Source organism: Ruditapes philippinarum, unplaced genomic scaffold, assembly GCF_026571515.1.
Source record: "Ruditapes philippinarum isolate M1 unplaced genomic scaffold, ASM2657151v2 ctg4102_1_1_1_1, whole genome shotgun sequence".
Lineage (NCBI taxonomy): Eukaryota > Metazoa > Mollusca > Bivalvia > Venerida > Veneridae > Ruditapes > Ruditapes philippinarum.
Genome location: NW_026855266.1, coordinates 36,473 through 54,121, shown reverse-complemented (window position 1 = coordinate 54,121; position 17,649 = coordinate 36,473). Strand labels below are relative to the sequence as shown.

Here is a 17,649-nt window from a genome sequence, read left to right as displayed (position 1 = left end):
ACGGGAAAACAAAACAAAATTGCATACAGATTATATCAGTATACTCACAACTTAAATTTAAATTCAAAATGGCTAGATAAGATAAAATCAATTTTAGTTGAATCAGGACGTAATGACTTTTGGATACATCAAAACCAGATTGAATCTAAAAATGTCAAAAATATCATAAAACAAACTCTTCTAGACCAAAACATCCAAAATTGGCATGCATCTCTAAATAACTCTAGCAAAAATAGGAACTATTCACTAATTAAAAGCAATGTAAATTTGGACAACCACCTTCTTAAACTTAACAAACAAGACTTCATTACCTTAATAAAATTTAGGACAGGCAACCATCATTTCCCTATAGAAACTGGAAGATGGAATGGAATAGATTTACCAGACAGAAAGTGCTTGCACTGTGACCTAAATGACATAGGCGATGAATATCATTACTTGTTAAAATGCCCGTTCTTTGAGCAAAACAGGAAAAACCTAATCAAACAGTATTACTATAGAAGACCAAACATGCTAAAATTCAAAGAATTATTAACAAATACCTCCATAAATATGCTGCAAAGAACATGTAAATTTATAAGAATACTTTTAAATGAAATTAAGTAAATTAAAATTACATTTAAAAATAACAAATATATAAACAAATAAATATGTAGATTTAAAAAAGGTAAAATAGATAAATAAATAAAAAATAACTTAGATACTGCATGAGTACATTCCTAGTACTGTAAGGTACAGAATAAATAAATAAATGGTATAATAAGTAGATATAACAAATTTCTTTTTGTTAGAATCTTTCAAAGTGCTTCATCCATGTTTGAGTATTTATTAAATATATAAACATGATAGAAGAGTCCAATGATTACTACAGATATAATGCATGCACACCAGTTCTGTTCACAATCTGTATACATTTTAATATTTATACATGTATATCAGTATATGTACAGTATGCCAATGTCTAATTTCTTATTTGTTTTTGTTTGTTTTTGTTTTCCTAAGTCGTATTATCATTGGAATACATGCAATCAAGCCAAGATTTGAATAAATTTACTGCTTTCTTTGCAAAATGTAGGCCTACTTAGAAAATGAACTTTCTCACCTTAAACCACGCGCTCAGTAAATCCATTCCTGCTTCGATTAAAATCCCATTGAATAACAATATATTTTTGTTCACCTTCAACATCCATCATTAATTTAATTATAATTGAACTTTCAATACTATGTACAGTAGAGTTTTAACTGTACACTATCATTCAATAATTACTTTCATTTTGTGTATTGATTGACCTAATTTGTGCACGGGACCTCGCAACAGTGCCCGTATGTAAACAATGACGTATTATTTACCACCTTTGCATTTCTATAGTCCGTTTCAAACTGGCATCGAGACACGAATACTTTTTTTGCGCGTGTGTATCTACCCCCCTTCAGGCGGTAGCTGTTTGTTTGTTGTTTTTCTTTTCTTTTTTCATCTCTCATTCTCCCATGATAATGATAATAATTAATTTTCCTCTTACAAATATCTTAAAAATATTTTTGAACTGTGTAGAAATTTATTGAATAAAACCATGTCATGTGTTAAATTAACAAATATTCACTACTGTTATGTATACTCATGTCTTATATTGTATGTAACTTGAGTTAATAAAGATATGATCTGTTCTGTTCTGTTCTATTACTGATGGTTCATTTGAATTACTTTCTGACATATCTACTGGAACAAAATGTAGAAATTCTAAACATAATTGTCGAACTGATCCTTTTACACGTCAGCAGGAAAATGAGAGAAGAAATAAAGTTAGAGCAGAAAAGAGAAGAAGTGAGGAATTCAGAGATAATGAAAACAAAACACGTGCAAACAAAAGGAGGGATGTTGATTATCAAGACAAAGAAAACAAAAAACGTAATAAAACACGAGGTGATAAAAGAAAAGATGAAAATTACAGGGACAATGAAAACAAAAAACGAACTAAAACACGAGGTGATAAAAGAAAAGATGAAAATTACAGAGACAATGAAAACAAAAAACGAACTAAAACACGAGGTGATAAAAGAAAAGATGAAAATTACAGAGACAATGAAAACAAAAAACGAACTGAAACACGAGGTGATAATAGGAAAGATGAAAATTACAGAGACAATGAAAACAAAAAACAAACTCAAACACGACATGATAAAAGAAAAGATGAAAATTACAGAGACAATGAAAACAAAAAACGAACTAAAACACGAGCAGATCAAAGAGCTGATGATAGTTACAGGGACAATGAAAATCAAATGAGAAATGTCACAAGAGGGAACAAAAGAAAATATGATGGCTACAGAGATGTTGAAAATAAAAAAAGAGCAAGCAAAAGAAGAGATAAGGATTACAGGGACAGAGAAAATAGAAGTAGGAATTTTACTAGACAGAAAAAAAAGGAAAAATCCAAGATATCAAAGAATAGAAAGAGCAAAGTTTTACAAAAGTAGGAAACTTAAGACAGCCCTTAAAAAATCTTCAACAACATTGGAAACAAGAGTTCAGAATTTCAATAATAAACTAAAACGAGGTGATGTTTTTATTTGCACATGCTGCCATCAAACTTTTTTTCAACATAGTGTGTACCTTGTTATACGTCAAAACCTTGAAAAGTCTATACCATCTTCACTTTTGGACAAATGTCTGTCTGGACTTAAAAGCTGTGCAAATGCTGAATGGATCTGTAAGACTTGTCACAAACATATTAAAGACAACAATCTTCCACCTATGGCAACAAGTAATGGATTCAAGTTTCCTGATCAACCAGCAGTAATTACAGACAATAAACCAACTTCTACAGAGGAACGTTGTACAGCATTGCGTATTCCTTTCATGCAAATCAAACAGCTTGGAGTTGGAAAACAGTATGGCATATTTGGAACAACAGTAAATGTTCCAATGAATCCCTCATCCGTGATTGAATCATTACCTAGAAGATTTGACAACACCTCAACAATCCACTTACAGTTTAAAAGACGTTCTTCATACAAGTCTTCTTATATTTATGAAACAGTTCGTCCTAAAGTGATATATGATATAAGCATGCTGTTCAAATAGCTCCGGGAGAAAAAAATCATCCATTGAGTTTATACATGGACACCTATGCTGAAGAAAAAGCTTTCCCAGTATTGTTTGCTGGACAGAAGAGACCAAAAAGTGATAATCCTGTGAAGTATAGCACTATTTGTAAGGCAGAATTGCGTCATTCTGACAGGCGTTTCGCAAATAGTACAGCTAACATTTTCTTTAAGTTGAAAAAATTGCAAACCTTGCAAGTGCGGGACATCACAATGACAGCTCTGCGAAAAAGTAAAGGTAACAATTTAACAGCAGGACAATTAAAACAACCAGGAGGAGTTGATTCCATCATTAGACATGATGAAGGATTCAACATTCTAAAAACACTAAGATCATCTCCACCATACTTTCAAAGTAAACAGAAGGAGTTGTTTGCAATGATAAACCAGCTTGGGCTGCCTACTTTTTTTCTAACCCTTTCAGCAGCAGAAACGAAATGGAGTGATCTTCTCCTTCAACTAGCACTTAAGCAAAACAAGGATGCAATAATGGAAACTGTGGCAAATATGACATGGATTGAAAAGAGTGAATTGATACAAAGAGATCCTGTAACCTGTGCTCGATTCTTTCATTATCGCTCAGATTTATTCTTACATGACATTCTTTTATCAGAAAACAGTCCTATTGGCCAGGTTGTCGATTATTTTATACGAGTAGAATTTCAACACCGTGGCTCCCCACATCTACATTGTCTTCTTTGGGTAAAAGATGCACCAATCTATGGACAATCTAAGGAAGATGAAGTGATAAGTTTTATTGACAAAATCATTTCATGTTCATCAGCATCTACATCAGAGAATCTTCAGAACCTGTTAAAGTTGCAACACCATTCACATACAAGATCCTGTCGTAACAAAAACAAAAAGGTATGTCGCTTCGGTTTCCCTCTTCCACCAATGAATGCAACATGCATTCTTGAGCCACTTCCATCTGATATGTCAAAACAAGAAATCTCAACTCACAAACACAACTATGCCAAGGTTCAGGATGTATTAAAAGAGGTGAAAAAGGAGGAAACCATGAGTTTCACTGAGTTCTTAGATAAATGTGGATTAGACAAACAACAGTATCTTCTGGCCCTGAGATCGTCTCTGGACAAAACTAAAGTATTTTTAAAGCGAGAAATTGCAGATATACGTACTAACAACTACAACCCAAACTTGCTTCAGATATGGAAGGCAAACACTGATATTCAGTTTGTGTTGGATCCATGGGCTGTGTGTGCATACATTGCAAGTTACATGATGAAAGCACAGAGAGGTATGGGTTTATTGTTACAGGAAGCTTGTCGTGAGGCAAATGCAGGCAACTACTCAATTCGCAAGAAGCTTCAGATTATATCCAACAAATTCCTAAACCACTGTGAAATATCAGCTCAAGAAGCTGTCTATCTTCTATTACAAATGCCACTCACACAAAGTTCCAGGCAGGTTCTATTTGTAAACTCATCACCACCAGAACAACGTATTCATCTGCTGAAGCCTACAAACATCTTGAACAAACTACCAGATGATTCAACCGAGGTAACATGTTCAGGATTGATTGAGCGATATGCCAACAGGCCAAGCTTTCTTCAGAAAATTACTTTAGCAGAGTTTGCTGCTTGGTTTGATAGATCATACAGAAAGAGACAAACTTCTAAGGAAGATGAAGTAGAGATAGACACAATAGACAACTCACTAGATGATATTCCAACTGGATACGAAATAGAACTTGATGATGGACAAAAGCTCATTAAAAGAAGTAAACCAAAGATATTGAGGTATGTTAAGTATTCTATTGAAAAAGATCCAAACAATTACTATCGCGAGCAAATTCTTCTTTTTCATCCTTGGACAGAAGAACATAACCTTCTTCAGAACTGTGACTCATACAAAACTCGTTTTGAACAATTGAAAGATACAATTGACAAAGTCAGACAAAGCTTTGACAAATATGGAGAGACAATAGCAAACATATGTCATACTTTACAAGAACAGCAAGTTGATGATGCTATGGACACTGTTGCTCCAAACTCCCGTCAAACTGAAGATGAAGCTAGTGCTTTAGAATGTGATGCTCCAGACATGCAACTCTTACAACCTAAGACATCTTCACATGCAAATTATGATGTGGCATTTGACATGGGGTTAATACCAGCTTCTGAAACTACTGAAGCACTTATCAAGAATAGACTTAGTGATAACGACTATTATTCCCTTGTGCGGTCATTGAACAAAGAACAGCTATGTTTCTTATATCACATTCTCTATTCAGTGAAAGTTAGCTCATCGCCATTTCACATTTTTTTATCTGGTGGTGCAGGAGTTGGAAAAAGCCATGTTCTAAAAACAGTTTACCAAGCTCTACTCCGCTTCTATGATACACAGCCTGGTCAGAACCCCGATGACATAAGAGTAGTTATTGGTGCTACAACAGGAAAAGCTGCTTACAATGTAAAAGGCAATACATTACACTCACTGTTTCACATACCTGCAAACCATTCCCTTACATCGTACACAAAACTGGACCATAGTACCCTAAATTCACTGCGCTGTAAATTCTCACATTTGAAAATTGTAATCATTGATGAAATTTCCATGATGGGGTGTAATTTCTTCAACTTTCTCAACAACCGTTTGAAAGAAGTCTTTGGAACAGATAAACATTTTGGGGGAATCAGTCTTCTTCTGGTTGGTGATCTTTTCCAGTTACGACCTGTGATGGATAAGTGGATATTTCAAAATTCTGAATCAGGATATGGCCCACTGGCACCAAATGTTTGGCAAGATCTTATCAGTTTATATGAGCTAAAAACAGTCATGCGGCAAAGGGATGATGCTGAATTTGCCCATGTGTTGAACAGGATCAGGGAAGGAAAGCACAGTGATTCTGATATTGACATGCTTCTTCCAAGAACTGAATGCCAACCAAATCAAGAGCAAAATGAAAACATTATTTATTTATTTGCGACAAACAAGCAGGTTGATGACTATAACACACGTTGTCTTGAAAGCATTGATCAACCAGGATGTGTTTCATACGCTGCAGATTATACTATTGGTAGTGTTGGACCAACTATCAAATCTAAAGTTCTAGACATTGCTAAAGATCTTCCACCTCAAAAGACTCAAAATCTTCAACAATCCCTTAAAATTAAAATCTCTGGAAAATACATGATTACCCATAACATAGATACTGAAGATGGTCTTACCAATGGAGCAGCTTGTGTTGTCAAAAGCTTTAAGATAGTTGAAGGAAAACCTGTAGTAATATGGGTTAAGTTTGAAGATAAAGAAATTGGAAAATCAATGAGACAGAAAATGAAGAAAATGTTTTCATCAGACATCAATCGAACTTGGGTACCTTTACAACCAATTGATCGTCAGTTTCAAGTCGGAAAGTTCAAGTCCATTTTGGTTGTTCGCAAGCAGTTCCCTTTGAAGCCATCTTCGGCCATGACAATCCACAAAGCACAGGGAATATCTTTGCAACATGCTGTTGTGAATATGAAAGGTAGAATGCCTTCTCATATGGTCTATGTTGCCTTAAGTCGTGTCACAAAAGTATCTGGATTGTTCTTGACAGACTTTGATAAATCCAAAATAAAAGTTGATGACTTAGTCAAACAAGAAATGGAAAGATTAAGAACTGAAAATACTTTGATTTTACAACCAAGTTTACCAGACATAGAAAACCATCTTTTAGTCATGTGTCATAATACACGTTCTCTTCATGGTCATATCTCAGATGTTTCAGAAGATCATTTCAATTTGCTGTCAGATATACTTATATTACAGGAAACATGGGAAGTTGACAGAGATGACATTGACTATACAATTCCTGGTTTTACTCAAGTCTGTAAAGTTTTAGCAACCAATTTTGAAACAAGACCCCATCGTGGTACAAGGATATATATTAAACCCTCTGTCAGAGTAACATCACATGAAGAACTGTTTGATAGAGACTTTGAGTCCATAGTTCTTAAAATATTGGACAAAGATGATAAAGATATCCTGATTATTTCGGTTTATAAACATCCAAAAGCCAATCCGAAGAAGATATTAGATCATCTTGGCAATGTTATAACCTCTACTGACAATATAGATCATCTGATTGTTCTTGGAGATTTTAATGTTGACCTTACTAAACCACAAACATTTGTCCAAGAAATGCAAACAAAATTTCAGCTGTTACAATTAATACATGTTGAGACAACTGACTATCATACTCAGTTGGATCACATTTATTCCCTAGATGAAAATTTTCCATGTGGAGTACTGGAAGCTTATTGGAGTGACCACAAAAGAACATGGATTTGTATTTAAGGAATATTTATAAACTGCATATGTATATATTAAATCATGAGGTATGTGTACTGACATTAATATTACTTACTGTTATTACAGGGTAGAAGGGGAAGTATTCGCAAAATCATCAACACAATTTAGTTAAAATATAACCATAATATTTATACAGAACTATATTTTAAAAGCACTTCTTTTGTTACTATTTTACTACCAAATTGTTTATTACAGGATAAAAAAAATTAACCCAGATAAAATACTCCTTTTTCATCAGTGAAAATCATGTAGTTAAATATGAACAATTTTAAATGCCCAACCCGGGCCCTTTCTGTTTTGGGCCCCTTCTTATTTTTAAACGTAGATATAATAAAAGACGCGTTCAAAAGACTTTTAAAAAAGTTTTTCATTCCAAAATTGTTTTTTTATTATTTCTTACCATTATGTCGACAACCAATAAGTTCAAATTTCAAGCATTTGAACCCCTCTGTCAACGGCTGAATGATGTTAATTTTTACAAAGCGTGTATAGAGAGGCTCTTCAAATATTATCTTTTGAGGATCAACCGTCGGATGAAATGTTTCAAATTGAAACATGTCCTAAGATTAAAAAGAAAATGAATAACAAACAAAAGAACATAAATTTTCAAACAATTGTTTCAATTTACTGAAAAATATGAATTATGTCAGGTGAGTGGGTATTTTATACTAATAATAGAAAAAAACACCGTTAGTTATCTATTTATGTTCACAACGCTTATGTTGGTATTGCCTTCGGATTTTGTTGCCAACGTGATTGATGATTGTTTGATTTAAAAACTACTAAGTCGCTAAACGTTACCAGATTAATTTTATACAATGCTAACAAATCAAATTTTGAGTAATAGTATTTATCCAACAGACAAACATTTACCACAGTATAATGAATTTAACCGCTGGTTATCTTTTTATGAATTTTTAACAACCCGGTCTTGATAAACATTGCAACTTATAAGGTCCATAAGATAAACAATTTTTCATAATTACACTAGTTTTTTCTGCTGTCCAGGTTGTGTTCTTGGATGATCGGTGAAAAAAACTAAAGGTTCTTGCACCCATCGGTAAATAACGTTTACTAAAGAACATCTTGTTCACAGATGTTGTCAGTTTTTCCCAGTTCCAAATCACAATTCCTTCTACTGTTGTATCTTTGAGGAAATCAATCTGCATTAGGAACGTAAGAAATGTAATCTGGCAAAAGGTCTAGTGAACAATAGGAACAGAGCAGCAATATGAAGAAAGTGTATCATGCATTCTAAACAAAGATAAATACAATCACGCAATAATTGTAAAAACTTATTTAGTTATCTGTGTTCATATCTTAAAGGTTACAAGTCTCGAAGGACTTTATGTCAAAGAATTTCGATATAAATAATTCACTATAATTATTCTTTATTACCTCTGATTTTGTTTATTCGATTAGCGCTAATGTCAGAGTCAACACACACCAGAGAATAGATCGACTTCGTAATGGCTTACAAATAGAAATACCGATTTCAACATGTTAGATAATAAAGGGAAAAACAAATAAAGAGGACAAAAGCTGTTGTTTCTTACTTAACCAAAGGTTTACAGAAACATGACATAATTTGCATTTGATTTCATTATTAATGCATTCACCTAACAATATTAGATCCCTGTTAATAAGTCACACAACAAGAGTAGACTCCAAATGTTGATAAAGTGTTTCATCGAGTAAGCATCGAGATCAAAATGTTGTTTTTTCCAGAGGTAGCAAACTTTAAATGTACTCTATTGGTGTTCACAAGTGGAAATAAATACGAACATATACTGAAACAAAATAAAACTGTCCTTTACTAAAATATATACATTAACACAGATTAAAGATGTTACCATTATATAGGGATTTTCATCATTTATGTCAGAACACCATCCAGATTGAAACGGTCTAGCTGCTTCAGGTGGAAATTGAATTAACGAAGATGATGCCGATATCTGCGCGTCCGTTATACCCATGTCCTGCATTCCCAGATCATTGTTAAATATTTCTTTCTGAGCTGAAATTTTGCAAACAAAAGTAAATAAACTCACTATTATATATAACAGTAACTTTGATTTAGAAATTAACCCAGTTTAATGTTCAAACGCGCTAAAATTTATATGAGTGTGGATATCATAATTAAAACGTTTCAAGATAGCGTGTTTCAATTGAAAGAAAATACCATTCTCTTGTCTTGCGAAAATATTCACCGGACAAACATTATTTAAATAATGGCAATGTGTTATCTACCATCGTTACATTTTTTTTTCTTTTTAATTCTGTCTTTTTGATATAGAATCATTTGAAAAATGTGACTGGTATTTCCTATCTTTTCTCTTATTTCCAAAGAAATGATATATTATTAGAAAATGTCATAAAATAAAAACATTGCATAACAATATTGAGAGAAGCTGATTGATTTAAAGTTGTTTGGCACAACACTTGTCTATCTAGTTAGGCGAACATAATCTCTTTTCAAGTCTTATAAAGCCTAATGTATATGATAAAATTGGTATTAATGATATTAAAAGTTACCTTAATCAGGTAAATTAATCAACTACCATAATCAGAGTCGGTCACACCGAGTCTGTAATTTTCATCTTTGTTTCCTGTGCTATTGAGGAATCTCCTCTTGCACAGATAGCAGGACTTTTAAAAGTTCTCGGTACATCGTTTGAATGTTCTGATATATATAGGAGAGGAGATGGTCGGTACATCGTTTAAATATATATATATATCGGCACGCCGCAGCCGGGACTCGAACCACGGGTCTCTGGATTGCCGGTCCAGTATGCTAACCACTACACAACAGCGGCCGTTGCTTTTTCTTCGTGCTAATTGGCCTTGTTTATTTAAGTTATTTTTATCTTTATTGTGACTTCATCACTTTTATTACCATAGTGGCGAGCTACCGCAGTTGTCTGACTCAGTCACTATTATTACTTTCTTATGGCAAACACATTTATTATTTTATAAGACCATTCCCGCCCAAGAATGAATATATATGAAAGAAAGAAAGACATGAGCGAGAAATAATACATAGAAAAATCGCACGAAAAATCGGCATACCGCATATACATGTATATATACATAGCCTTGCTAATCCGAACCCTTCTAATACGGAATCCTTTCTTATCCGAAGTGACGGGTCCCGAATTTATTCGTTCTATTTTCAATAGTAAAACTTTCGGAACCTGTCTTCTCCGAATTCCGGACGATTTTTATTATTTTTTGTTTTTCTTTTACTCTAAAATTAACCTCTCGGATCCGAACAGATTTTGCCAAATGTCACACCTACATTCAAAATAACCAATAATCGCACACCTTTCAGGTTTAAACATACACACAACTGATAAGAGTAATTTCGCAAATTTCGCTTGATTAATGGGTGAAATGTATGATCTGCGAAGGTGCGAAAATAACATTTAGCTTGCATTGATATCTATCATGGTTGCTTAATTGTTTTGGCCATATTCTATAATTATCTACTTGTAAATGGCCAAAAGCATATTTATGCCGATTGCTAAATAAAGATTGATTGATTGATTGATTGATTGATTGATTGTTATTCGTCACCTATCAATGTTGATAAAATTAAGTAGAAATATCTTTAAATATTTTGTAATGAATTTAATGACACATTATTAAGTAATGGAAGTTAATTGAAACTGTCAGTGAATTAGGATAATCACTGAATCGGATAAAAGTAAACAACAATTGACAAATGCTGGAATGAATATTTGATAATGTCTCAGCCTTCTGTTTCACGTTGTATCTTAACATACCTTTGAGGACATAACATTTTTTTTATTATTTATTTTTATTCATTTATTTTTGTATTCACATGTATTAAAATGAACGATAAGAGATTGCAATGTCAAATGCATTCCCGTTTTCTTTCCTTTAACTTTTCTGCCATTAACACGAACAAACATAAAAAACTTCTAATCTATCCGAAACCTTTCTGACCCGAACTTGTCTTCTGGTCCGGACTAAATCAGATAAGACAGGTTCCAGACAGGTGTCAGAATGGTGGTTATTAACCTCCATGCATTGGTCACGGAATATAATTATATACTGATTGAAATCAACGATAAAAGTGGTTTATAAAATTAAAAAAAATATATATAAATAATATTATACCAGAAATTCAAAAGCACAAAATATTATGCCTAAAATTATAATAAATCAAAATGCTATGCTTACAAATAATTATTGTATTTTTTATTACACCCCATTACATTTGTTACATTAATTCACACAAACATTCATCAATAAACTGATATTCTACTTTTACAAAGAAATGATACATGCTAAAAATATATGCAATGTATGTTGTATGTTGGAGAAAAATACTTTCAAAGCATGTTTGCTATATAAATCTGGGTACATGAAAATTGGTCTGAGCTACCCATCAACAGCACAACCAACTGGGCAAAGCCACTTTTAATATCAGTGGAATGATTTTCGGAACAATAAGAGATCTGTAACTTGTAACTTTACATAAGAATACATATATATGACCATAAGTTTTTTTAATCTATCTGACCACTGTGCAGGACCAATATTGACCCCAGGAGCATAATTTGTATCAATTTTGTAGATGTCAACAAGGGATGCTTCTTGCAAAATATCTAAGTTTAACATCAATATGATATTTTATACATATGGAAATGTCTTGTTAATACTTGTTATAATCTTTTTTGATTTAAAGCTTTTGAAATTCAGGAATTCAAAATGCAGTTAGCTAAACTTATAATATTTATGGTATTTCTTCCTATGTACATATATCAGTCTTCAGTTAGAGAGAGACTGCCCACAATAAAGCAAAACACAGTATTCATATCGAGTGTTTTGTAAGATTATCTTAAAAATTAACATTTTATATGCCTCATTTACAACTTATTTAGTGAATTTACATATATCATTCTAGTAACATCAGTTTTGATTAATACGATTGTCTCATTTCAAATTAATTAAGTCATATAAACCTATAGAAGCACCTAAATAATTATTATTTTAACACCGACTTCAGCTGGATCTTTAATCCCAGTGAATTTAACACAGCTAAAACAAAGTAAATAATATAACAAGGGTGTAAAAATGAATTTCTTACTCGTTAAGGATTCTTTAGGAATTACAACTTCAATGCCGGAAGTACTGTTGACCAAATCTACGAAACCATCCTTATCTGTTGTTACCAATAGGATATACCTTCCGTACATGTGTCTGTTTAAACATAAACATGTGATATATTTGATGTAATTTTAATCCCTTACCCACTGAAACCTGAAAAAATTCGCCTCTGCCACCCAGCTATGATTGAAGTTTCGGGCAGTCTTACAAGACCTTATGCTTTGAGTATAGTCAGATTTTATTGACCTGTCAATTATACATTATAGCACTCATTTAAATATTCGAGCCTACTTCGGTTCTCTCGGTGTGGCGTAAAATTCAATCAAACAAACAAACCAATAAACAGCTGGGGAATCCATTTCATGTATTCAGCTTGATTTACTAATACGTTTTACACGTGTTATTTTTCCAATTGTTTACCAAACATTTAAAGTTATGTTCAGCTAAATAATGACATTGTCTATTCACTTAATCTGTTTAGTAATTTCTGGCTATTTGATGAAAACCTCTTTAAATATCAAATAAAGTAATGGTTCAATAAATAGTTTGCACCATTCATGTTGATTACGCGAACCATGTGGCTTAGTATTATCCGATATAAAAACAGTCAAACGATTTGTGTTTCAATTGTCAAATGCAAAACTGATACGAGTATATTACTGTTCATCCTTACAAGTTGTCGACTTTCGTATTATGTGAGCAAATATGACAATACTTTGTTTCCAAAATATGCCTTTAACAAGATGCATTTTCAACAGCTTAAAGTACTTTGAACATACTCAAACTCTGAGCCAAAAAAGTAATACCAGTCATTAATGGATTTGCGAGAGCGGAACAATAAGATACTTTGATATCGGTAACTTACTTTTGAAAATGAGCTTCAATTATGGAGTGGCTATCAAGTGTATATGGAACCTCAATTGATCCTGTTCTAAACATTGCATATCTGTCATTGCCTATCAATATTTTTGTAAATGTCTTCCTTCCATTTCCACCAATCGTGTAAACTTAAATATCAAAATTAACACAGTTCAGGCTTTCGTAAAGCCTTGAAAAGCCTTAATACTACATTAATATTTCATTCAAAGATCATTTATAATGACCTATTTGGAAGAGCTTAGAATTTTCTGTTTAACCTGCTGAAATCGAGACAGGCAAGTTTGCCCATCGTTGCAGTCTTATCTGTTGTGTTGGTTTAGTCATATTGGTCGAATGGTTGATTTTTAGAAAAAATGAAAATAACATATCGAAAAAAAAAATGTTTGCAGACATTTGTAGAAAGGTTCAACCATGCAATCAAACATCAAAGCTGTTACTGATTTCATTTTACCTTCATTCTTTCAATACGATACCATATAGGACATATTGAAAGGTTAAAATTTGCGTTTTCATATACATTTTTGTTTCACTTTTGTTCTGAAAATATCAAGAATGATAAAATTAAAAATAACAAATTGTTTTGCGACATTTGTTAAAAGGTACAATCATGTAATTGAACATTTAAGTTGTTACTGATTTCATTTGTCTACATTTTTGAAATGCGATACTAGAGCATATCAAAAGTTAAAAAAAAATTCTCATACACAATTTTTGTTTTATTTTTGTTCTGAAAATATCATCGTCTGTACAGCAAATATGGATAGTAAGTTTACGTTACTACCATTTAAATACTTTTGTTTAAGAAAGAAACTAATTTTACCTCCCCTAGAGCAACACCTTTTCAATGCTGGCGCAATGAAACATGAGATGCAATAATTGTCAAAATATTTTAGGTATCTACAGAAGTTCTCAGCAGCAGACACATTTTCATCAACGGGAAAGTCGTAGTTTTTAACGACATACGGGTCGGAATCCCACCGTAAACAGGTTTCTCCATTCATTGTCCTGGTTAGAGTACCATTGTAACTCACAAGCCTTGTTAGTGAAAATACTTGATCTAATTAAAGTAAAATGGTTTTCCATTGTAAGTAGAGGACAACGTCAAAGATTATGAACCCGATATTAAAGGAGACTACGAATACAAAAAGTACAAGATATTTCCACAAATCTATCTGAACAATAAACCCTTTCATTTAAGACCGGATTCAAGCAACCTCCCTTAGATGACGTTATTAGGGGATTCGGTGGACATTGCAGATACGATTAAATTCATTTATAAAGGGATGTAAAGATCTGATTCCTGACTATTGTAAGATGGGCAGACTGAATTCGAAATTGCCAAAATTTATGTAAAATATAAGATATTATACAAAAAGTGTGGCCAAATGAATGACCATAATAAGGTTAACGATTTCTTTCAAATATTTAGAGGACCCTGTGTCAATACTAGATCATGGCTGGGTAACTGATCATGGTTACAATTTTTTGTTTGATTCATAATAATGAACATTGTTGCACCGTGTTTTACCTGGCAGCTAAATCGTACTAACTTGCCTATACACAGTACCCAGAGCTAATTTGTGTTTCATAAATGTAAGTATGCTGTAGCTTCGAAAAATACGGCTGCGTAATAATTAACCGCAAGTCATATAAAAAGGCCCGAATTTTCTAAATGACAGAAAATCACACAGGAAACTAGAAAATTACCATTTAAATTTATATGGTAAATTCAGTGTTTATGGGTGTTCATAAAATATTAAAATTTGATTAGTTACTAGTTTTTTGACCTGGCATAAGAGAAACTCTGATAGATATATTCACTTTGAAATTCCGCTGTTTTACACTGTAGCAAGAATTATTCTTAATCTTTTTTTGGTCTATCTTTTATTGTCTTGATATTAAATTTATTTATGCATAAGTCAATTTTTTCATATCACCATCAACCAAATTGAACGATCAGTATTAACGCATTAAATTTTCAGTATGCTAAAATTCCGCGCGGTCTGTATAGTATTACCGCCAATTTACGTCACATCCGGTAAGGAAAGTAACTCTTCCTCGACGCTTATCGCTTAAATGAAAGGGTCTTTAAATATATTGAGGAATCAAACAGATAGAACAATGAAAGCTATTTTTAAGTACTTTGTTAATCATCAAACATATAACTATTTTTTGAAAGTCTGATCATACATATGATTGATTTTTTCAGACAATTTCCTTATGCACCCCCCCCCCCCAAAAAAAAAGTCGTTCACTGGCATAAATAACTTAAATTCACCAGGCTCACTAACTTTATTTACTGTAATCTAAAACAAATCAAGTGATTTTACCACATAAAGGAAATAGATCGGTCCAAACATGTTTCATTTTCACGTTGAAAAGTTATTTTTTACTGCAGTTAAACATATTTTCCGTATTTCTACTTGCGACTTGCAGGTTTTCTTTCTTCTAATTAAAACTTAAGCAAATACATGATAAAGAGAAGTTGTTCAAATGTGTTATGAAAAAAAGTATATACTCCTATAAAATCAGGATTTATTTATGTCTCATGGTATAAATATGATCCTGTTGCATGGCAACAACAATTTCAAAACACCCGATGATAATAAATTACATTCATTGTTTATAACAATAATGAACGAAATTCTTTACTTATCATTAATTGGACATGCTGAAATGCTTAATTAAGGCTTAATGATCGCAAAAAAAATATTGTAATGTTTGTTAATGCATTATTAATAGAAGTAAAATTAATGTTGTTTATGCATATGTATATATAGTTGATATGACAATGTATTTAATTGTAAATATGTTTTCTCTCCAAATATGGAGGAAATTAAGGAACCTATCTACCCTACCTCATGGTTACAACTACTCGTGAAAATTTTATTTTCAAAATACCCGAGAATAATGTATCCCATATTTATAGAAAAACATAAATATTCTCTCTGTTAGTACGTATCTAAATAATTCGCTCACAATATATGTACAACTAGTAATTCAATTAAAATAGTTACTATTTACTCACAATTTGGGAACATGAGTCCTTCAACAAAAAACATTCCACCCATATCCAGCAAAAGCCAATGACTCATCTGTTTGTCTTTTATTTCCTGATTTGGTAGGCCATCTAAAGTTGTAACAACATGAAAAGAAATTTGCAGACACATTCAATTTTTTTTTTCGTTTTTAGAAAGTGTAAGCATGTATATATTAAATAAATAGATTAAGAGTATTTTAGGTGTCAAACACCAACAAAGGCGGTGCTGAATAAGTAGTGGTTTATAATACCTGAAACAATATATGTACAATTTGGTATTTTAGCTTTCTTTAAAATCTCAAATAATCATATGTTTACTAATTGCAAAAAAGGAAAGAAAAGAAGCAAAGGAAAAACGAGAGAAACAAGAGCCCAGTTTGAACCGAGTGATGCTCCCCGAAAAGGTTTTTGACACAGGAAAGTACACCTCTTGTAGTTTAAGAGTTATATCCCTCAGTGCAATGATTCCAAAATTAGGCAAGGCAGAGTTACTGTTTTTTGCACGGCACTTCAAATCAATGCAATCTATCAACCTACAAATTTTCATGTTGATAGCTCTTATGGTTTCCGAGTTATGTCCCGGACAAAGTTCAAAATGTAAAAATGAACAAAGGACGATAACTACAAAATTTGGCATGGCGGAGTTCAAGTTCTTGTGCACTGCACATTTACCCATTGAGGTCAGTCTACCTACAAAGTTTGATGTTGATATATCTTGTAGTTTTAGAGTTATTTCCCGGACAATATTTTTTTAAAAGGGGAGATAATTCAAACCTTGGGCAAAACAGAGTTTTTTTGTTCATTGCTTTTTTACTCAATAAGACCTATCTACCAACAAAGATTCATGTTGATATCTCTTATAATTTTAGAGAAATGTCAAAAGTAAGTTCAAAAAGTAAAAATAATAAAAGGGCAATAAGTTCAAAATTTGGGAAGGCAGAGTTATGATTCTTATTCACTGCACATCTACCCATTGAGATATATCTACCTACAAAGTTTTATGATGATTTCCCTTATAGTTTTACAGCTATGACCTGGACAACATTTTTCTAAAAGAGGGGATAATCAAAAAATGAGGCTTAACAGACTTGTGGTTCTTTGCACTACACTTCTACTCAATAAGTTCTATCTTCCTACAATATTTCATCTTAATATCTGTTATAGTTTAA

The 17,649-nt window shown here is 32.5% G+C and overlaps 2 protein-coding genes and 1 non-coding gene across 3 annotated transcripts; 1 reads left to right on the top strand and 2 right to left on the bottom strand.

The window, feature by feature from the left end:
• The first annotated feature begins 3,117 nt into the window (after nucleotides 1–3,117).
• LOC132742690 (uncharacterized) lies at nucleotides 3,118–7,410 on the top strand. Its single transcript, XM_060731156.1, has one exon. It carries the CDS (start codon nucleotides 3,118–3,120, stop codon nucleotides 7,408–7,410), a length of 4,293 nt encoding a protein of 1,430 aa, XP_060587139.1.
• A 404-nt stretch (nucleotides 7,411–7,814) lies between these two features.
• Nucleotides 7,815–9,516, bottom strand: LOC132742689 (lactadherin-like). Its single transcript, XM_060731155.1, has 3 exons — nucleotides 9,279–9,516; nucleotides 8,412–8,588; nucleotides 7,815–7,985 (listed from the first exon to the last, which is right to left on the bottom strand). Exons 1-3 carry the CDS (start codon nucleotides 9,408–9,410, stop codon nucleotides 7,815–7,817), a joined length of 480 nt encoding a protein of 159 aa, XP_060587138.1. The 5' UTR covers nucleotides 9,411–9,516.
• A 652-nt stretch (nucleotides 9,517–10,168) lies between these two features.
• Nucleotides 10,169–10,241, bottom strand: Trnaa-ggc (transfer RNA alanine (anticodon GGC)). The gene has a single exon. It is a non-coding gene; the product is annotated as a tRNA-Ala (tRNA).
• Nucleotides 10,242–17,649: the final 7,408 nt, after the last annotated feature.

Coding starts and splice junctions, on each gene's coding strand:
- LOC132742690 (XM_060731156.1), top strand. CDS start 3,118: ATGGACACCTATGCTGAAGAAAAAGCTTTCCCAGTATTGTTTGCTGGA.
- LOC132742689 (XM_060731155.1), bottom strand. CDS start 9,410: ATGCAGGACATGGGTATAACGGACGCGCAGATATCGGCATCATCTTCG. Junction 8,589..9,278: donor ATGAAAATCCCTATATAATG/GTAACATCTTTA, acceptor TTCCTAATGCAG/ATTGATTTCCTCAAAGATAC. Junction 7,986..8,411: donor GGACAGCAGAAAAAACTAGT/GTAATTATGAAA, acceptor TTTTAATCTTAG/GACATGTTTCAATTTGAAAC.